The 23,850-nt window shown below is 42.1% G+C and overlaps 1 protein-coding gene across 1 annotated transcript in view; it reads left to right on the top strand.

Annotated features, from left to right (window-relative positions):
• pex7 (peroxisomal biogenesis factor 7) overlaps positions 1–23,850 on the top strand; it is a 104,812-nt gene that overhangs the window by 47,465 nt on the left and 33,497 nt on the right. The window contains exon 8 of the mRNA XM_084083093.1: positions 14,229–14,284. Coding sequence (XP_083939219.1) covers positions 14,229–14,284 — 56 coding nt within the window. The remainder of the gene's footprint in view (positions 1–14,228; positions 14,285–23,850) is intronic.

The raw sequence follows: 23,850 nt of genomic DNA, 5'->3' as shown, positions 1-23,850 counted from the left end.
ACGCACACAGGCACACGCAGTCACAACCGTGTGCGTAATAGAGACTTACACACAAAGTCGTGTGTGTGTGTGTGTACGTGACACACACACACACACACACACACACACACACACACACACACACACACACACATCTGTCCCGTGTTACGTGGGACTAACAAGGCCTGACACACACACACACACACACACACACACACACACACACACACACACACACACACACACACACACACACACACACACACAGTATGTACCATGTGACAATGTGGTTAGTGTGAAGTGATTGCTGTTAAATCAGGGTAATTGGGGTGTATCTGAGTGACTCCCACACAGCTGTCATTCTCTCGGACTGCATTAAACACACACTGCATGAGAAGAAATCTATAGTGGTCAACACATACACACACACACGTTTGTATTACTATGCTTGTGAGGACATTTTTTTTTAGGCCAGCATCGAAAATAGCCGTAAGTACCCGACAAATAACAGATCTATAAGCTCACAACGTTTTATTAACCAGTGATAGATATGGTACAAGTATAAATCAGGCATAACTCGAACCCCTAAAGCTGACCTCTAAATGTCTAATCCTACCCCTAACACCAATTAACCTGAATCCTTTCATAATTGTAAACCTATCTTTAAAAGTATTTTTTTTTTTTTACCATAAAACAACCATTTCTGTTGTGAGGTCTGGGAACATTCTACTATACTTGGGGGGGACATCTGGCCCTCAAGGATAGTGATACGAGTACACACACATTTTAACCATTTATTTATGTCCACATAAAGGAGAAAACATACAGGGACACAAATATTATAGGTGCAGTAAGGTTACATTCACAAAATCGTGGCATATGTCTCCATGATACAATAAGCACGCCACTCAGTACTCTATGGGTAGAAGTAACGCCGTCTCCACCATTATATGGCGGCTGCCAATTATAGCAGAGACAGCACAATACTTTGCCAGCCTTTTTGCCTCCTTTTTTGGGCATCCCAAGTTGTTGAAACCCTCTAACAACCAGTCTGTGGGTATTTCCTAGGCTGCCAAATATAAAAACAAATAGTCTGCAGTCTCTGCACCTATAACCTAGCTCTGAGATGGTATGTTGGAATGGTTGGTATTTAATGACCATGGTCATAAAAGATTCTCTGGACTCTTCATCAACCACAACTAGGGGTGTGCCGATACACTAATTTCACCAAACGATACGATACGATATTTGGCTCACAACTTCGATACGATATTGATACGATACGATACGCACTTTTTTTATTATGAAAATATATGGGGGAGGAAAAAAGTAAATGCAAACAAATAATTCTGTTTTTGCATTATTCAGACATGCAAACTTGTAGCTTTTCAGCTACAATAGCCGTTTTCAATCCAAATAGGGCAATAGTGTGACACCTGACCAAAAAAAAAAAACATTTTGTCACCCTTTTCACCTCGGGGCTGTTTGCATGCCTGATTATAATGATTGTAAAATGTTTTTTAAAAAAATAATAATTTCAAAACGATTTTTTTCCCCCCCAAAACGATACATATCGTCACGAAAACGTATCGCGATATATCGTGGGACGATATTTCGGCACACCCCTAACCACAACAATCTGGTGCATTAGCTGTCAAAGATGTAAAGATGTCTGGGTTATCACAGAGATAGTCTCGCGTAGCCAGACAACTATTCCACAATCTCTGAATGCTACAGTATATAGAGTATAGAGTCTGGAACTACAACTCCCGAAATCCGAGAGAGGAAGCTGGCACTTCCGTTCACGAAAATATCTTTTAAAATATCTTTTGTCTCTTATTATTTTATTTCCATTTCTGCTAAGCAGCAAGCTAAATATACTTAGATGATTTGTATTTATATTAAGATAAATTTGCGCGACTGTAAAGACGAAACGGAAGTGGGGAGGAGGCTTCATATCCGGTTTATATTCTAATCATGATCAGAGCTTCCGAGTCCCAGACTGTATGACCGGAAACATTTGAAAATTGTGGGAGGCAACAGTCTGGCCACGCGAGACTATCACAGAGATGGAACATGGATGAAGTGACACGGGAATGTTTGTACAGTCTCACTGTAGATGCATGATATTTTGATATGTCCTTCGCTATGAGTTCCGCTATTCTGTCGTGATGTGCTATGTACATCCCTTTTGTATGCATAGCAGCCATCCAAGATGTGCGACAGTGTTTCAGTGAGCTGTGGTGTGGTGCAAGCAAATAGGAACCTGAGTGCTGCAGGAACAAGATTGAGTCTGGTGGGAAGGACTTGTAGTCTGGCTTTAACTGTGAATGTGGTGAGGTCCTCATTGAGTGCGGTGTTCTTAAGAAAAGAGCGTGCGACAGAGTAATCAGCATAGGGAAGACATGCAAGTTTCCCTTGGAGTTTTAGTCCAGTCCAGTGTTGTTGTTGTTGTTGATGTTTGTGTAGATCCATGACTTGTCTGGCACCTGTTAACACTAGGTGACTGTGACCATCATAGGTGACCGTTGCCCTGACCTGGATGAGGGGGTCAGTTATAATGTCCTCTGAGACCCTCACAGTCCCAGAGTCGGACCGCACCCACTCCAGGGACACTCCAGTGCGGGTACAGAGGTCGTTCAGATCTGGCCCATCTGACCAGACCCCAAGTTTCCCACTGGGTTTCCTCCTGAATCCAAGAAAGTGGGGCTCTGGAGGATCGAGCCAGCTCCCTAACATCCTTGTCGCCGTCGTTGAGCATTTTCAGGAGGTGGGAAATCCTCATGCTGGTGTATTATCCATTCCACGTTTGGCACCCCCTCCCTCCCACTGTGGATGATAGATGATGATGTGTGCTGTGTGAGTTGAGTCCAAACCATATTTTGCACTAGGCTCACTGTATTGTTGTTCATCTCACACAGTACTTTCTGTTGGATGTGGACATTGAAGAACAGGTGTTGAATTTTAGAGAGCGCCACTTGTCCGACAGCTTCCAACTTCATAGTCGGAGGCAGTGGACATCTTGTCAATCGGGTCCAGCCGAGATGTAAAATCAGACAGGATGTTGTTGACCTGCTCCTTCCATTCTCCTGCGATGTTGATCTCATGTCCAAGGTAGTTGTATGTCTCATGGAGAGCGTATACACGCAGGGGCAGTGGTGTAAAGTAACTCAGTACGTTTACTCAAGTACTGTACTTAAGTACAATGTTGAGGTACTTTTACTTAACTGGAGTATTTCCAATTGTCTATACTTTTACTTCTACTCCACTACATCTCAGAGGCAAATATTGTACTTTTACTCCACTACAATTATTTGAACACTTTAGTTACTAGTTACTTTCTGGATATAGATTATTACATTATAAAACATACATTGACCACTTTAGCCTTATTCTATACTTAGGCTATTTGAAAATAGCCGATCTACAAGCTCACAACGCGTCGTGATGCGACGCGTTGTGAGCTTGTAGATCTGCTATTTTCAAACATTTTAGTACTTTTACTTTTGGTCCTTTAAGTACATTTTGATACCAATACTTTTGTACTTTTACTCAAGTAAATTTTATTTCCGAACTTTTACTTGTAACAGAGTACTTCTACATTGCAGTATTGATGCTTTTACTTAAGTAAAACATTGAATTCCTTTTTCCACCACTGCGCAGGGGTTCCGATGCTATGGTGAACACTGGGGGTGTGTCCGTTTTTGTTTTAACGGTACCACCGGTTCCCTCCACTCCTCCTATCATACAAGACAGCACATTTTGTGTTTGAGGCTAATACAATGTCACCCGGTAGCCCTGTACAGGGTTGGGGAGATTACACCATGGGGGGCATACTGACACATCCACTTTGTCCACTGATTGTTGGCAATTATAAAATGAACTGCACTCCATGGACAGCCAGCTTTAATGCCTATCGGTAGAGGTGTTGGCTGGGTTAGCTGTTTTACACACACACACACACACACACACACACACACACACACACACACACACACACACACACACACACACACACACACACACACACACACAGACAGTGCACTGACCCCTCTTGCTGACACTAGCTTTACGCGCCAGGTGTTTTTAGGCCTGGAGGACATCACCAATCAATAAGCGCTTGTCTCCTACTCCAGACCTGGCCAATCGATCACTGCCCGGTTCATAAAGAGAAGAATTCATTGTGACAGTTTCATTGTGTGTGTGTGTGTGTGTGTGTGTGTGTGTGTGCGTGCGTGCGCGTGCGTGTGTGCTAGTGTTTGCACATCTGTCGCCTTGTATAGATTTACTGTAGAGAGTGGAGGGGAGACATCAGCAAAGAGCAAGGAGAGAGGGACGAACGACATAGAAGAATAGAGACAAAATACAGACGAGATGAGAGGGAGAATGAAAGAGAGTGTGAGATGGAGTGACTGTAAGAGAAAGTAATACATGGGAATTGATCCATGTAAAATAGCAGATCTACAAGCTCATAGTGCGGCACCGAGTGCCGCGCTATGAGCTTGTAGATCTACTATTTTTGAAAAATCATGGAATTATATATTTCTTAAAGCAAACATTTGTAAAATATTTAGTTCCAGGAACCCCTAGAAGCAAAGATTTGAGTTTACAAATGTCCGCCAAAAAAAAGAAAAAAAATCAAATCAAATTTGAATTTTTCAATATATATTTCATGATTTAAAAAAAAAAGCAGATCTACAAGCTCATAGCGCGGCACTCGGTGCCGCACTAGGAGCTTGTATATCTGCTATTTTTGAATAGCCAAACTGTAAAATAATGCTTTTTAGCTCAAATCAAAAAGTGACACAGATGCGTTCCAGGTCGTAATGGGCTAGACAAGCAAGAAGACATACAGTATAGGACAGGAGGACACCCACTGTAGAGAGAGACGTTTAAGAACAGTGTCTCTAAAAAAAACTTTTAATGTCAAGGACCCCCAGTTTGATAATAGCATGAGGCCAAGGACCCCACGGACCCTAACAATCTGCACTATAAAAACCTACCTCTTACGGGTCAATTTGGTTCCATTTGTACACTCTATGAGTTACAGACCTGTAACTCCTCAAGGACTCACTGGCTTGGAAGACAGAAAGATGTTGGTGCAGGGGTCTTCAACGTTTTCAGGCCAAGGACCCCCTAGCTGAGAGAGAGATGAAGCAGGGACCCCCTCTATATTGTGTAAAATTGTGTTTCAGATAAACTTTTGCTGCTCTTTTTTTCCCTCTACACCCATAACCCTTTGCCAAAAATAGCCGATCTACAAGCTCACAACGCCTCGCAGTGCGAGGCGTTGTGAGCTTGTAGATCTGCTTTTTTTGGCTCAAGTTCTCCTCAGAAAAGGGATGCTAGGGTTCAAGTGGTTAATGTAAAAAAAATATATACACGTATATATATCACACAAAGATTTGGCGGACCCCCTGTATTAACTCTGAGGACCCCCTAGGGGTCCTGGACCCCCTGTTTTAGCGTGTTGTGAGCTCGCAGATTGGTTATATCCGGCAAGCAACACCGTTTTACGATTCCTTTTTGTCCTATATGTAATTGATTATTTTGTATTATTTTTACTAGGTAGATATTTGCATAGAAAGGCCTAACCATGGGACTTGGGTCGCAAATTAGCCTCGGCCATAAACCCCATACACAATGCAACGGTTTCATGTTTTTATAACTTATGTATATTTATATCTGCAAGTATATCTGGAAATACCCCAGTAAAGTAAATATACCTCCAAAATTGTACTTACAGTAAGTACAGTACTTGAGTACATGCACTTAGTTACTTTACACCACTGTCCCTGTTAAATAAATACGTAAAAGGTATAAATCAAGCTTCTGTCTGCATAGCACAGAGGAGGCAAAGGGACGGAACGTCTGCCCACCTGTTGTCCTACTTGAAATAATCATAGTCATCATAGTGGGCAGTGGTGGACAAAGTACTCCAGTACAGTACTTAAGTCAAAGTGTACGTGCTCCTGGTTAAATATGATATTTTGTTGCTCTCTCAGATATGTACTTGAGTTAAAAGTACTGGACTACTTGCTTTAAAAAAAAAATACTTAAGTATTCAAAAGTACAAATTAGTCAATTTTCCTTTAATGTCAATGCATTGCTGTGTTAACATTTTCACATTTTCCCAAACAATTTAACGATTTTCCCCGAAGAAAAGAAAATCAATGATAGTGAAAATAGCAGATCTACAGTACAAGATCCTGTGTCGCAGTGCGATAAATTCACTATATTTGAAATAGGGCTTAAAGGGGAAATCCACCCATTTTCAATATTTAACTATGTCATTAATATAGCATAAAGGAGTTGTGTGGAAATAAGAAAAAAGTTCCCCCCTTTTCTTTTTGCCTTGAACTGGAGGATTGATTGTGAGTTTAACATTGCAAATTACAACGTGATGACTCATCATGTTGTAATTTGCAATGTTAAACCCACAATCAATCCTCCAGTTCAAGGCAACACAGAAAGGGGGGAACTTTTTTCTTATTTCCACACAACTCCTTTATGCTATATTAATGACATAGTTAAATATTGAAAATGGGTGGATTTCCCCTTTAAGTGGTTAATTCATAATGTCCTTTTTTTATGTAGTGGCGTCAAAAGTACAACATTGGCCTTTGAAATATTGTGGAGTGATAGTCATAACAGCATTCAAAAAGTACAAATACTCAAGTCAAGTACAAATTCTCAAAAACATGTGCTTAACCCATTAAGACCGGGCATGCATCTGTGTCATTTTAAGATTTCTTTGGCTATTCAAAAATAGCAGATATACAAGCTCATAGTGCGGCACCGAGTGCTGCGCTATGAGCTTGTAGATCTGCTATTTTTTTTTTAAAAAGTGTGAAAATTTGTGCAAAACTTTCAATATATATATATTTTTAAAGCAAACATATGTAACTCAAATCTTTGCTTCTGGGGGGTCCCTGGAACAACATATTTTGAGCTGGGGGTCCGCGGCTAAAAACATATCATTTTGGGTGGTTCTTGACAAGAAAAAAGTTTAAGAACCACTGATTATAGCAACATAAGTTTTTTCAAAAAACTGATAGGATTAAAAGACATTTGTAGAATCCCCCCGAAGCAAAGTTTTGAGTTACAAAATGTTCGCTTAAAAAATATAGATATTCAAAGATTTGCACAAACTTTCACGATTAAAAAAAAAATAGCCCGAAGAGATCTTGAAAATGACAGATGCGTTCCCGCCGGTCTTAATGGGTTAAATACTGTACTCGAGTAAATGTACTTTAGTTACTGTCCACCACTGCATAGCACAGTCAGAGACGGCAAGCGGACTGAACGCCTTGCCCACCTACTGCACTACTTGAAAGTAATGTTACACCATAATGGGATCACATTCATTTTGTGCCACACTCTCTTGTAGAGGTTCAGGAGCTGTCAACCTTACACACGCTGCTGGCAGAGAGAGAGAGATATAGAGAGAGAGTTGCTACTTGACGTAATGCATAACGAAATGCATCAGCCTCTTTTCAGCTCTCACCCCTGTGCCAGTAGTAGCTCACGACGACCTTGAACATGATGTTCATGCATTTCGACAAAAGTAATGATTTCATTTCAGATAAGAGGGTTTCTACTCTTCGACACTTTTTACTGTGCAGGTTTGTAAAAGTAGGGTCCGGGGACCTCCCCAGGGGTCCTCGACGAGGGGGTTCCATGGGGGTCCCCCAGGAACAGTTTGTAATAGGCTCTATGCACAGCAGCCATATTATCACTTCCTTCACAGCTGTTACCAATGATACTAATGAAGGCTCTGTTCCATTTAGTGTAGCACAGTGGTTTCCACGACCCCCATAACTCTGAGAGTGTACAAATGGAACCATTTGTCCGTTTTGCTACTTTCGCTGTTTTTGAATTTGAATCCACCCGACAGAGACGATATAACTCGTAATATGTAGTTGTAGGCTAATACATAATACAAGCTAGTAAAAGGAATCATACGGCATATTAATCATGTTACCAAGATTGCTTTCTTTCATCTTAGAAATATTGCGCGAATTAGAGCCTATCTGTCGTTGGACGATGCAAAAACGTTGATCCACGCTTTTGTTTTCTCTCGGCTTGATTACTGCAATGCACTCTACTCTGGCCTGCCAAAGAAAACAACTGACAGATTACAACTTGTTCAAAATGCGGCAGCCAGAGTTTTAACTAAAACTAGGATGAGAGAACATAATTACTCCAGTTCTAGCTTCACTACACTGGCTCCCGGTTGTTTTTAGGATTGATTTTAAAATGATTTTACTAGTTTATAAAGCTCTAAATGGTCTGGCACCTTCCTACCTCTATGACTGCCTAGAGAGATATGTTCCAAACTGGCCCCTCAGGTCTTCAAGTGCTGACCTGCTCGAGGTGCCTACAATGACATGTAAAAAATACGGTGAAGCGGCATTCTGCTTCTACGGACCGACAGCGTGGAATAAACTCCCATTACACCTAAGACAGGCAGCCTCTGTCGATAGCTTTAAAGCACAGCTCAAGACCTATACTTCTTCACTCTTGCTTTTACCCCTGTCCTCACTGTATTGCCTGATTCACTGCCTTTTGCTTGTCACTTTCAGGTAGAATCCCTATAGTGCTTGGCAACGTGTCATCACCACGGAGGGCGTGGCATAGTAGCTACAGACATACTGGTGGGGGTCAATGTTAAGTCAAACCTGTATCCCCACCAAGATGTCCGCCAAATGACACTTGTTGACGCCCCCTTCAGGATTATTTGCTACACACTTTATATCCATATTTCATCCTTTTATGTCCCCCCCCCATAAATTAATGTCCTGTTGTATGCTTCCTTGTATGACAATGTTGCGTAAAAGTAGCAAAAATAGCCCATTTACAAGCTCAAGAGCTTGTAGAACAATGTCCCCCTATTTTTGAAACTGAAACCCACTGTCTGTGGGTTATACACAGGGGTGCACATAACTTTTTAGGTCTGGTACGCAGAAGAGCACCTGGACATGTGACTTGGTGCGCATGGCGCCCGTCCCGTTTTGTCAAAAGGGGGGGGGGGGGGGGGGGGGTTCAGCCCGGACAGTTTTGTCAACGGGGGGGGGGGGGGGTTCAGCACGGTGGTGGGAGAAAAAAAGGACACTCTGCTTCTAAATTCCGCCGATTTTCGCCGTTTTTTTTTCTCACGCTGTTAGATAAAGCCCCCAAGGTTGGTGCCCTGTGCTGCTGCGCTGATTTTATCCGCCAGATTGGGACGTTCACGGCATATTTTGCACCATTACGGTGCGTTCATCATCGGTGACGAGTGCCTCTAACAGCCGCTGCTGGCTGCGTGCACGCAGCGAGGCAATGCGAGGCGATGCGAGGCGACGCGAGTCATATCTCTCCCCCTGTGCCTAATGGCTGTACATGGGGCCGACGGGTGCTTTAGAGTGATTGTGTGAGTGTGGCTTCAGGAAGTAAATTCCTAGCCTCGATCTCCAGGCTTTTATTTTTTAGTTTTGCTAAAAAATAAAAGCTTGGAAATTCCTGTCCCAGCTGTTGGTGCGCAAAAGCGCCTCGCGTCGCCTGATGTGGTGCGCATTTTTTATTTTGGGTGCGCATGCGCACCTGCGCACCAGTTATGTGCACCCCTGGTTATACAAATATTTAACCAATGCAAAGTATTAACACGATATGATAAATAATAACTACCTGGATCCATTGGAAATCAGATTATCTTTTCCATTTCCTGAAAAGTTACAGTTTCTGTACATAACGAGTGAATCCAGAATAAGCAGGGGAGTATGATAACATAGAAATGGTACGTTGAAATGTGCTGAGTCACCATATTATGTTTGAGTAGCACTAAAAGCTGCTCTCTATGTGCTGCTGATACAATGTGTGGTTGTTGAGTTTGTACTCAGTGCAGGACACAGAATGATGTATGATTAAGCAATAATATACTTGAGGTTGTGCTACACAGTAGCATGAGATATTGGCACTGGTGTACAGACAGACAGTCAGTCAGTCAGTCAGTCTATACCAGTGGTTCTCAACCAGTGGTCCTTGAGGGGGTTCCAGGGGGTCCCCAAGAAAAAGGTGTTAATACATGTTCACCCCTTTATCCATATCGTATGCGTTGGCTATTCAAAAATAGCAGATATACAAGCTCACAGCGCGCCACTTCGTGCTGCGCTGCGAGCTTGCATATCTGCTATTTTTGAACATTTTCAGGGCCCCTGGTGTTTGAAGAATTTTGTAGAATTTTGCATTTTTCAACACAAATCTTCTCTTCTGGGGGTCCCTGGCACAAAACTTTTTTCAGATGGGGGTCCGCGGCCAACTGTATATCAATTTAGGGATCCTTGGCATGAAAACCACTGGTCTATATACTATACAACGTCCGTCCGCCCATCTGTCCGTCGGTCCGTCTTTTATTGATCCAGAGGACAATTCAGTCACAGCAGCACCGAAGTAAGGAGAAACAAAGACACAGTTAATGATGATAGAGAACAAGTGCAGAATAAGTAGTAACACGTGTAAACATTGGATACAAATATGATATAAAAGATAAACATGACCTAACCTCCAACCAGGCCCTCTTCTCCTGGCCTGGTCAGGTGTGCGTAGTGTATAGGCCACCAGTAGGTGGAAATAGTGGTGTAGGTATCGTGTGCATTCCATATCAACAATAAAAACATGGCATATAAATAGACTTAAAGACTATAGGGACTGAATATCTCTCGGTATTGCACAGCCTTGAGTGTACTGCTTCATGATCAATATTTATGATTGGATGTCAAGACTGAAATGACACAAGATTGTTGTTAAACGATTTATTCCACAAAGAAAAACAGTTCCCTTAATTCCCCTCTCTTTCTAGTGCATCCAGGTCCTTTTTTTTTTGTTAAAGGGTATTTGTAGAAAGGGTATTTATAGTGATCCCCGGGGGTAAATGACTTCCCTGCATTGACCCAGCACCGGCTTGCTTCCAGTGAGCGCACACAGGGGAGCAGCTGGGGGTTAAGTGTTTTGCTCAAGGACACTTTAACCAGGCAACACAAAGCCTGGAGGAGCCCGGGGATGGAACCGGGGACCTTTTTTACGATTCCCAGGAAGCCGCTATTACTCGTTTTTCCCTTAGTATCAAACGTCACATTGTTTCTGACATCTGTTGCTATAGGCCAGTGGCTTTATAACATTTCCATTCAGAGAAGCCCCAAATAGGTTCTATGCACAGCAGCCATATTATCACTTCCTTCACAGGTGTTACCAATGATACTAATGAAGGCTCTGTTCCATTTAGTCTAGCACAGTGGTTTCCACGACCCCCATAACTCTGAGAGTGTACAAATGGAACCAAATGGACCCTTACGGGTCCATTTGGTTCCATTTGTACACTCTCAGAGTTACACACCTGCAAGAGGCCATTTGGAAGCCCATGAGGGTCCCTGGACCCCAACTGTAGACCCACTGGTGTAGCAGAGTGTTTCCAGTGAGCCAACATGCACAATATCAGCACCCTGACTCTGTTTGACCAGATTGGAACAGTGCCTTCATTAGTATCTTTGGTAACACCTGTGAATGTCTTCACTATATGGCTGCTGTGAATAGAGCCTATTGATGTGTTTTTGGCTGTTGAGATGTTGACAAATCTCTTATGGGGATCCCTGGCACAAATGATTTTCAGATGGGGGTCTGCGGCCAAATACATATAAATTATTATTATATATTTTTTATCCACATTAACTCATTCACTGCCATTCACTAAATAGGCCAAAAAGCCCAGACTGTCAGGATTTTGCGATGTTCTTACCTTTTCAAGTAGTCACAGAATATATATCTCCAGTATGATCGATCCCCTGATGGTTGCTAATCACGTGAGAAAAAAATAATGTCATCGCGATTCTCGTTAGATTGTTATACCCAGTTGAAAATAGCGTGTTTCGCTCAAAAATACATAGCAAAACACAGGAGCCGAGATTCCGAATATTTCCCTAATACTTTAACCAGGACGTGAATGGAGCAGTAAATCTTTGGAGCGCGTTATCTCCTGGTTCTGTGTGAAAAGCGAAAAAGAAAACATTTTCCTGCTTCATCTCTTTCTCTCAGATAAGGGGTCCTTGGCCTGAAAAACATTGAAGACCCCTGCTTTAGACCATGGGTTCCCAAACTTTTCAGCCCGCGACCCCAAAATAATGCGGCCATTGACTCACGACCCCACCTAACCCTTGAGGTAATTTATGCACATAAACGTGCACGTTCGGTGTGCATTTGTAATGTATTAAAATGGTAAAATGTACTATTTGTAATCATTTTTAGAGTATATTTCATCCATTATGTAAATCCATTTTATTTTTTTTATGACCCAAAATAATTTCGCGGCCCCACCGTCAGTGTCCCGCGACCCCAAACAGGGTCGCGACCCCAACTTTGGGAACCCCTGCCTTAGACCATACAGTAGGTTTTCAGAATGGACCTGAAGTTGCACGGAGCAGTGAGGTTTGGTGGTGCAGTTGCATTATGTTGGAGCTGCATGCAGGCGAAGGGCATTCTGTCATTTGTCACCTATAACAGAAACCTCAAATGAAGCTCATTTGTCATTGCATCCAGAGAAAGGCTGCAGAGAGAGTGTTGCTCTCACAGTGGTGGAAAAAGTACTCCCATTTTGTACTGAAAGTAAAAGTATCAATAAAGCAGTGAAGAAATACTCTGTTACAAGTAAAAGTCCGCTAATCACAATTTACTTGAGTAAAAGTACAAAAGTATTGGCATCGAAATATACTTATAAGTAAAAGTACTCATTGTGCAGAATGTCCCATTTCACAATTTTAAAATGTATACAAATCTTTTGAAAATAGCAGATCTACAAGCTCACAATGTGTCGCATTGTGAGCTTGTAGATCTGCTATTTTCAAATGGCCGAAATATATAAGTTGTTATATGTTTTGTGATAATCTAAATCTGCAAAGTAACTTGTACATAAAGCTAGCAAATAATTGTTGTGGACTAAAAGTACAATATTTGCCTCTGAGATGTATAGTGGAGTAGAAGTAAAAGTATTGAAAATGGGAAATACTCCAGTAAAGTAAAAAAATCCTCAAAAGTGTACTTAAGTACAGTACTTGAGTAAGTTTACTTAGTTACTTTACACCACTGTACTCTCCTATGATCTCCACAGTCTAGGTTGTGTTGAGCAAGTCAGCTGTTATCACTTTTGCTTGTGACATTTCGTAATATTCATGAACTGGATGAATCCAATACAGTCCTATATTGCGCTGATCAGAGTTCACTCAACAACAAAATCAAATTAGATTTAACCATTTATTGCCACAAATGAAATACAGTTAAGCTTGGCGTTAAAGGCTCCGCTCTTGGAGATATTCCCTGATTTTTTCCGAAGCAGCGTGCTAAGCAAAATCAGGGAATGCTAAGCAAAACTAGGGATACAATATCAAACAATAAGCAATACATTGACATATTAGTTTGAATTAGCAGATATAAATGATAGTCATAAGTATTTGAACCTATGCCAGACTCTAAAAAGGTGGAGGCTGGGGTGGTGGAGGAGGTAGCTATCAGAAATGAATCAGTCAGCAAGACCAGGAGAGACCTAGTGAGTACAAAGCCATATTTAAAGGAACCTCTTTGCTAATGCGTGAGCTGTGATTGGAGTATGAATGTGTGATGTAATGACCAGCAGCGCTGTGAATGGGGAATAGAAAGCTGATGTTCAACATCAGCTGACTCACAGCTGATTACAGCTGAGGCGTGCAAGACTTCCGTGTCCTGCATGAACTAACGCTGTGCTTCAGTAATGGTCACCGAGTTATCATGTGACACATTTGAACTGTTAAACGCTGCTGTGACACTGCTGTGTGCAAATTAGTTTTTATGTAACTATTCTCAAGTTTTTTGTGGATTGTTGATTGATTTGTGTGGACACCAGGGGCCCCTATGGCCCCCCAGACCCTTGAACAGTGTTTGTACGGATTGGAGCAACGGTGCACCTCGAAAGAACGGATGTTACGTTTGTGACGTCCACCGTCTACCCTTTAGGCCAGGGGTCTTCAACAGGGGGTCCTCAGAGTTACTACAGGGGGTCCGCCAAATCTTTGTGTGATATGATTTGTTTTTACCTTAACCACTTGAACCCTAGCATCTCTTTTCTGAGGAGAACTTTAGCCAAAAATAGCCGATCTACAAGCTTACAACGCCTCGCACTACTACTACTGCTTTAGGCAATTTTAATATTCCTTCTTCATCCTCATAGTTTTGTCTTGTGTTTTTTCCAGTTTTCTCCCTTCAGTCAGACAGTGCTGGCATCCTGTTCCTACGACTTCACTGTCAGGTAATAATACATCATTATTATTGTTCAATCAATTACTGAATGTTATTATGTGTTGTCATCTAATGATGATCACGGTTAATGTAACTGTACAACAGTGTGATGATTATATTAAGACCGTGCGTGTGTGCGAGTGTGTGTGTGTGTGTGTGTGTGTGTGTGTGTGTGCGTGCGTGCGCGTGGGTGGGTGTGTGTACGTGCGAGCGTGCGTGCGTGTGTGAGACAGAGTGGAAAAGAGGTAGGGACATATACCAGAGAGGTGATACATGTGAAAGCATTGGATCTTTCATCATCTTGTGAAGGCTGGCATAATTCAAGTCGGTAATTTCAAGCAAGACTGCTTCAGTTTTATCTTAGGATAATGTGCTCTCTCTCTCCCTCTCTCTCTCTCTCTGGAATTCTAGTGTCCTTCTGTACCCCCCCCCCCCCCCCATTGCTCTGTCTACAAGCCCCCCCCATCCGGCCGCTCCACTTTCTAACCCCCCCCCCCCATCTCTCTTTCTGTCTTTCTGATAATTTTGTTGTTGCGGCTGTTTTATCCACTCATGTGTGGCAACGTCCTGCGTGTGTGTGTGTGTGCGTGTGTGTGTGTGTGTGTGTGTGTGTGTGCGTGTGTGTGTGTGTGTGTGTGTTCAAGGTTGTACTTTATTGTTACATCTTGTGTACAGGTACATAAGAGTAAAACTTGGTTTGGTGTGTGTGTGTGTGTGTGTGTGTGTGTGTGTGTGTGTGTGTGTGTGTGGGGGTTCAAGGTTGTACTTTATTGTTACATCTTGTGTACAGGTACATAAGAGTAAAACTTGGTTTGGTGTGTGTGTGTGTGTGTGTCTGTGTCTGTGTGTGGGTGCGTGTGTGTGTGTGTGTGTGTGTGTGTGTGTGTGTGTGTGTGCGAGAAATAGAGAGAGAATGTTGCTGATATTCAGTGTAGTATACGTTAGGTCGTATACGTGGTAGTGGTAACAGATGGAATCGATAGTTCTGTGCATCTGTTCTGTATCTATCTCACTGCACTGCAAATCTAAGTTTACAAACATGGGTGCCGAGTTAAATTAACACTGGATTTTATGTTGTGTATCTGTCCGTCTGTGTCCTCCTGTTAATGTATCCGCTATGGCTCTGAGAGTGTACAAATGGAACCAAACGGACCCTTACGGGTCCGTTTGGTTCCATTTGTACACTCTCAGTTAAGAGTTAAATTGACTGAGAGAGAGAGAGAGAGAGAGAGAGAGAGAGAGAGAGAGAGAGAGAGAGAGAGAGAGAGAGAGAGAGAGAGAGAGAGAGAGAGAGAGAGAGAGAGAGAGAGAGAGAGAGAGAGAGAGAGAGAGAGAGAGAGAGAGAGAGAGAGAGAGAGAGAGAGAGAGAGTTGCAGTAAGAAGAGACTAATCAAGAAACATGATCGTCGTTGTCAGTGGAAACCTTGTATGTCCAAAACCGTTAGTTTTCAAGAAATGGAAAAAAAAGAAATAACCTGTGTTCCATTGGATCCGCTGTAGTTATTATTTAGTCACAAGATCTTGTGAATACTTTTCGTCGGCGCAACGTTTATGAAACACACAGACCAACGTAATCACTTTCACAATAGCAGATCTGCAAGCTCACGAATAGATCAGCTTTTTTCTAGGTACCTCTTGTACGATGATGTGTAGGGCATTCATTTACAAAAAACGAAATCCTAAAAAAGTTTAAATATGGAGATATGAGGTTTCTACCCGGCAGTGACGATAATATGTGTAGTGCCTCAGTAATCTAGGATCATTGGCAAACCAAGAACATATAGCAGTTTGTTCCACAGTTTGGGAGCCAGAAGGGAGAAGTGTCTGAGGTAGGGAATAATAATAATTGAATTTCAAAAATTGAAGCTTGAATTTATATAGCGCCTTTCATAAACCCAAGGACGCTTTACATCAAAAACAATGAACAACTAACAGGCAAATGAACAAACAAAACAACAAACAACTATTTGCCATAAGCCTGAGAGAATAGGTGTCTTTTCAAGGCAGCTTTAGAAGAGTCCAGTGTTGGAGCATGGCGAATCCCTATTGGGAGGGAATTCCACAGGGTGGGGGCTGCCACACTGAAGGCTCTGTCCCCGAAGGTTCGCTTGTTTGCCTTGGGGACAGAGAGGAGCTCCAAGTCTGTGGACCACAGGGTCCGTGACAGGGTCGGTTTATGGAGTAGGCTTGAGAGGTACAGTACTGTGGAGCGAGGGCGTTTTGACATTTTGTAGGTGAGAAGGAGGAGTTTGTAATGGATGCGGAATTGAATATGAAGCCAGTGCAGTTGTTTACGGGTAGGGGTGATGTGCTGCCAAGGCTTGGTGCGGGTGAGAACTCTGGCAGCTGAATTTTGGATATACTGGAGCCTATCCAGGAATGATAGAGGATACAGGGATGGGGGGTGATGGAGAGAGTAGGTGAGGAAAGCAGGTAGGAAAATATAGGAGAGAAGAATGCAGGGAGAGACTATAGGGGAGACATAGGAGACAGAGATAGGGGATAGAGAGAGTGATGTAGAAGAGATATACGTGCATAGGGGATAAAGCGAGATTTATCATCAAATATAGAGGCCCTCGGTTGTAGAACTCTCTAGATAAAATCACTAAAGTCGTCACCTTCCTTGCCAACCTTCAGGAAACAATTAAAAAAATATCTTATCTCATCTATACTGTATGTTTAAGTAAATTACATTTTTACTCATCACATTTCACTCTGTCGTTTCTTTGCTTTTGCTTTTTTTCGTTTCTATGCAGTCCAAGCCCAAGTCCAAGTCCAAATGATTTTGTATTGTTCTTATTGAACTTAACTGATGTTACTTAATGATCTATTTCATTAAGTAAAGGCTTTCAAATAAGCCTGTTAACATTTATCTTGCTCAAAAGCTGTTTATTTATGAATATGTATGTTTCTTTTTATATACATTGTGCTAATAAATTAAGAGAGAGAGAGAGAGAGAGAGAGAGAGAGAGAGAGAGAGAGAGAGAGAGAGAGAGAGAGAGAGAGAGAGAGAGAGAGAGAGAGAGAGAGAGAGAGAGAGAGAGAGAGAGAGAGAGAGAGAGAGAGAGAGAGAGAGAGAGGGACAGATGTCTAGAAGAAAGCAGAAGGAGGTTTGATAAGATCAATAATGTTGAGAGCTGGCTCCATGCCAATGCTGTGTGTCTTATTGATCTGGCTTTCAATGGCTGAAATTCTGCTTTGTGTTGATTAGCATTTCCATTATGAACACACACACACACACACATGAACCGTAAACGCACACAAACAGACAAACAGTGTGGAATGTTAACAACACCACCAGCCACTTACCCACTTCTGGTACCTTTTGTACTGCTAATTTCCACTGTGAAAGGGTATCTATCTACTCCACCAGACGGTGTGGATGAGGAGCCATTGGTAGAGTTCCTTCAAACATTATTTTTAGCCACCGAAATAGAGTGAACGAGTCCATCAGCCACCGCGGCCCGCAGCGTTGGAAAATAGCTCTCTAGACCCTCCTCAAAACATCAAGCACAGTGTTTATAGCTCTATGTGTGACATTAGTTCAGTGGGCAGAGAGGTAGGCTTGTGGTTAGAGTGTTAGTGTTTTCTGGTCAGTAATCACACACCAGAGACCCAGGTTTGAGTGATTGAGAGACACGCTCTCTATCTCCAGGTGCTGCTAATGTTTCAACTGCTCCTATAGTGAACAAAGGTACCTGCAGTAGATAGATAGACAGATAGATAGATGGATAGATAGATAAATAGACCTATATTGATACCGCAGGGGAAATTCAGGCAGTTTAAGTACAGATACAGAGTTTAAAAAAGGAGTATCTACACTACAGTAGTCAAAAAGAAGAATCACCATCACCAAAACACCATCAGAACAAAGAACAAACAGTTTTTTAACCACTTAACCCCTATATACTTTGGTGTATGTTGAAAAATATACTGTATATCATCTTATTTTATGATTTCCTTTCATAATAACTGTATAATGCTAGTCTCTTGAGTTGAGACAGACTGCTCACGCAATTCTCAAATACAGAGGCTGTACATCAGAAGCGCTGAAAATCCGCAGATAAAGCGGATGTCTTTTTCCATGAACAGAAATGACAAACAGATGACAGCTTCAGATATAGAGTCCGGAAGTACAGACTCTAGCTTCCGAAGATTGTGGAAGAGTTATGTGGCTTGTACCGTATGTCTGGCTATAGTATAATACCAGCAGGGACGCCAGGTTAAATATTTGGTGGTTAATATTTTAGACGAGTTTGAAGCAGACACAGAATACGTGCTCAGCCACCTTTTGCCATCAGGGTTTCTCAGAGCATTCTGTGGTTCATTGTTAACGTAGAATATGTTATCCTAATGTTTGATTGTCGTGTTCTATTTGTTTCCGGGCCTTCACGTCTCACTAAAGTCATTGTAATTGAGTCTGACTGACAGCCTTTGTTACGCACGCGTCAACCCAGTGTCTCTCTCTCTCTCGCTAATCTTTCTGCTACATTTCCTTTTACACGGCTGCATGTCATATCTCAGGAAGCAAATATGACTGAAGATTATTAATGTTCACAATCTTCAGCATCGCTGGAAACGGGGTAATAATACATTGTCTTCAGTTATCCATGGCGGTAGAACAATGAGGTTGTACACAGTCTTAATTCTCAGTGTTAATTCATCCATTAGTAACTGTGAGTGTGTAAATGCAACCAAATGGACCCGCAAATTAACACAAATTAACATTTTGCTGTGTATGCATCAGTAATACTGTGGCAGCAGCAGGTACAGTGTCACAGATGTGCGATGTTCAACAGCCCATTTATTGTCCACTGTCCTTAAAGCTCAGCTACTCATGTTCAGTGTGTGTGTGTGTGTGTGTGTGTGTGTGTGTGTGTGTGTGTGTGTGTGTGTGTGTGTGTGTGTGTGTGTGTGTGTGTGTGTGTGTGTGTGTGTGTGTGTGTGTGTGTGTGTGTGTGTGTGCGCGCACGTGCGTACCGTATGTGTGTTTTGGGGGTTTGAAGGTAATGATCTCTACTGTTTTAAGCTGCTGTGTGGGTGTGCAGTGCCTGTGCCTGTGTGCGATGCATGAGTTCCCTAAGTGTGTACATACATGCCTTTTTAGCGTGCTGTGTGCCGTAGAACGTGCTCATTGTGTATGCGTGCACATGCATGTGCGTGCACACTGCAGCGTGTGTGTTCGCGTGGTAAACGGGAGGATATCCCATCAGAATGTGTGTGAATGTTTAAAGCCCCCACTCAACGCACGAGTGGTTCCCATGTGTGGCTGGTCGGCTATAATCGCCTCATTAAGAGAACACCCCTCTCTTTACTTCATTAAGCTCCTGGCTTGTCCTTTACGTACCCTATCATTAGTCTGTCCTTTATCTGATGCCCACACACAGCCTGGTTCAAGCTGCCTTCATTTAAAGCCTTATTTTAATGAATACAACATTACTTTAACCAATCTGTATGGTAGAGTACTCTATGTTAAAGGAGCACTTCACCCATTGTCAACCTTAACTTCATATAATTGAGCGAGTGCGGCCATAGCTGAATGGGTAGAGAGCATGCCTGGGAAGCAGAAGGTCCCGGGTTTGAGTCCTGGCAATGTGTCAAAGGTGTCCATGCATGAGCAAGACGCTTATGAAATAAGTTGGAAATTAAATATTGTTTGAAATGGCCAAAACTGTGTACCGATGATGGTGCCATCTTATAATGAGCATTAAGGTTGATTAAGGTTTTATTTATTAAGGTATTATTTATGAAGGTGCTATTTTATATGTTGATGAATTGAATACCTAGGACCCCAATGGAAACGGGACTGCAAGGACTTTTTTGATGTTATCCTTTTATACAAAGTGTTTGACTGTACTCGTGCTGTTTTTACATATCTGTCTAATACAATATTCAATCAATCAAGGAGGACCAATTATATGAAGATACGGTTAGATTTATTTGGCTATTCAAAAATAGCAGATCTACAAGATCTGCTATTGCTTGTAGATCTGTTATTTTAAAATGTGAGCAAATCTTTGAATATATATTTTTTAAAGCGAACATTTGTAACTCAAATCTTTGCTTCTAGGGAGTCCCTGAAACAACATTTACAAATGTTCGCTTTAAAAAAATTAAAACATTAAAAGATTTTCACGATTTAAAAAAAAATAGTCAAAGAAATCTTAAAATGACACAGATGCGTTCCCTTCCCGGTCTTAATGGGTTAATCTGCAATGGCTATTTTTGGCGAATATTCCCCCCAGAATAGGGATGCTGGGGTCCAAGTGGTTAATAAACACAGAGGATATTTCTGTGTACAACCTCTTCTATCGCTGGCCTCCAGGCAGGTACTGTACGTGAAGTGTTTTGTGATGATGTTTGATGTTGGAGGTTAAAAGCTATGGCAACAGATAAGGAACAACTGCAGATATTTTGCGTACTAAGCCATATCTAGACAACAATGTGCTTTTTGAAAATAATGATATGGAAATGACTTAAAATTGAAAAAATGAAAGATATGGAAAGTGTACAACTGTACAAAGTGTACATGTACAGCAGCAGAATGGAATAGAAGAATCACAGCACCATCATGAGTGGACAGAGTACTGTTGTTGTGCGTACACATTCATTATACTACTACCATATATTGGCCTATACTGTACATGTGTACGGTATATTGTAAATGTCTAGCTTTCAAAACCAGATATTTGCAATGCTCTGGAACCCTATCTACTGTAAAACATGAAAGTAAATGTATAATCGTTGCTGTTCGGCAGAAACCAGCTAACTCCATTTTCCCCCATAAATCAGTGCTATTGATCACCCTTTACGTCTGTGTGTTGATAAAGAAAATATTGAACCAATGGAAAGTATTAAAACGTGCTTCTGACAAAGCCAGCTAACTCCATTGGATCCTCAAACTTTCTGCTAAACCAGCTAAGTCCACCAAAGGGGGGGTGGAGTTAGCTGTTTTTGCTGACTCCAGGCTCCACCCCCTTTTGACCTCCAACCTCATTGTGAGCATGGAGGTCCATTTAGCTGTTCTTATCAATGATGAACAAAACCTCCTACCTCCACTTTTTGTTTTGTTTTTGTCATTTCCCGAAAAATGAACATTTTGGAGTTGGCTGGTTTCTGCCGGACAGCAGAGATATTTATGATATAAGTATCCTCGTATTTATTTATACTAGACCATACCCGGTCGGCGCAGCGCATCCGTGGGGGGATATGCGCACATGATCTGGCAACCCGGGAGGCAGTTCGTCCCATAGCTGGGCAGGCCCGTAACCATGGCGACATTGTTTGACACATAAACGCTAATAAGAAGCTGAGATTTGATGAAATTGAAAAACGGGCTTCACAGTTGCGTTCAGATGGTAATGGTCAATGGCTGTGTGCAAAATCAGAGCAATTGGTCCAGCCAGTGAGGAGAACCGGGTAGCTTCACCTCCACTACAAACGCACAGAGGTTACTAGAATTATAGTAGGATGGAGCTTATAGGTGCCTGGTTGGACTACTTCCACTCCTGACATCATAGCCTTGAGTATGGGACAAGTGGGGGTCTGGGCCAAATTTAACTGATCTTTCCTAAATGTATACAACACAGTGGTCCTCAAAGTGGGGTCCAGCGACCCTCAGGGTGCCTTGAGGGGATTCCAAATTGGCCCTTACAGGCTGTAACTCTGAGAGTTTTGGGGGTCCTTGAAAATAAAAAGAAATTTGAGAGCCACTCAAATAACTAATTTAACATATTTATTGTTCATCTGAATGCCACATTATAACTACTGCAAGGTACTGTTCCCCCCCCCCAACATTCCTAGAATTTCCAACTTTTTCATGTATTTTGAAGTCAAAGGGCTGTTGTACTTAGGTTGGGGGAGAGTGTCTGTCTTATAAGTGCAAAACGTGGTCTGTATTGTGAGATCATTTGACGACCATCGCAGTGCTGTACTGTAGGCCTCCGCCCGCATTAGTCCTGTCGATATCCTGTACACACATGCTAATCTGATCAATGGTGTCAACAGTCTGTTGTTAATCAGGAAGTCAATATAGACAAACCAACTGAGATACAGACAGTCCATTGTGAACTCCGTACAGCTAAGTGGCTAATCTCTTATCTCCATGCGGACGATGTCCTCGGCTAGCTGTAGTGCAGAGTTTCTCAACTTGTTTTTATTTTAAGGACCCCCAGTTTTCATATGGTTTAGGCCAGTGGTTTTCAAACTTTTTCATGCCAAGGACCCCCAAATTGACACTTATTAAACGGACCCCCATTTGAAAAGATATGTCAGGGACCCCCATAAGAGAAGATTTTTACGGCTCTAGCAGTGATTTTCAACCATTTTCATTTCAAGGACCCCCAGTTTGACATGCATTAGGCTACGGACCCCCATTTAATGGCATTTCCATCTCTGGGACCCCAATTTATGTTGTAAAATTAATTTGAGTTACAGACCCATAAGGGTCCATTTGGTTCCTAACTATCTATCATTTAGCTGGGGACCCCCTGGAACTCCCTCAAGGACCCCTGGGGGTCCCCGGACACCACTTTGAGAACCAATGTTTTATGCCACGGACACTCATTTGGTCTTTTTTTTTGTCTCTTGGACTCCAATCTACACTGTAAAATCCTCAGGGTAAATTTAACTCTGAGATTTCACAACTGTAACCAAATGGACCCGTAAGGGTACAATCTCAGATATTTCTTTTTATCTTTCTAGTTTGAGCCTTTCCTGATTGCCCGAGAACACCTGTGCTCCATAAGCCTTTATTTATGTTTCTATCATCTGAATTAGTTTTTCTTTTTTAATCTTTCCCTATATGGCCACAGGCACCTGTTGTGACAATAGAGTGAGAGCTATGTAAACCAAAGCTATTCACACACCTGACCTGAGGAGAGGTTCACCTGTGTTTGAACTGCACCTGGAACAAAGGCACTTGTTGTAACACACACTCACACACGCACGCACACGCACACAGTTCATCCCGTCTGCTTTATTATTTTCTCCCGGCCCCTCCCTCTCACCCACCTCTCTTCCTGTCACTGATAGTCTTAGGTCGGTCGGTGTACTTTTTAACTTCTTAAAATGGATTTGCTGCTGTTGCTGTACAGTAGCCTGATGTCAGAATATGACAAATAACCGCTGAACCAGTTATTAAACTTTCCAAAAAAAATTAAGGATTAAAAAACATCAGACATTTTAACACATAAGTCCGATATTGATTATCACACTCCATATATCGCTTGTATCCAAAACTATAATGCAGAGGTTCTCAAACGTCTGACACATTCAAACCTGGGAGCTGACCAGTACAACCACAGCCTGTTGGCCACTGAGCAGCTCCGCTGGAGCAGTCAGAGGTAGCTAGGCCCCTAGCTCTAACACTCTCCACTAACACCGCACATGTAGTTGTTTGCCTGCATAGCATGAATAAGCCATCATCATGTGGTAATTGACGTGCTACCGAAACGGTGCATAGTTTGGGTAACCCCTGATACCCGATTCCTTGGCTTGTTGCCTGTCTGTTGTCTGTACAGTGTGACATAGTGATCCGATGTTTGCTGTAGATAACAATGTTCTCTCTCTACACAT

This window comes from Gymnoscopelus microlampas, assembly GCF_963454915.1.
Source record: "Gymnoscopelus microlampas genome assembly, chromosome: 16".
Classification (NCBI taxonomy): Eukaryota; Metazoa; Chordata; class Actinopteri; order Myctophiformes; family Myctophidae; genus Gymnoscopelus; species Gymnoscopelus microlampas.
Note: the sequence above shows the minus strand (reverse complement) of the source record. Positions and strands in the feature narration are given on the sequence as shown.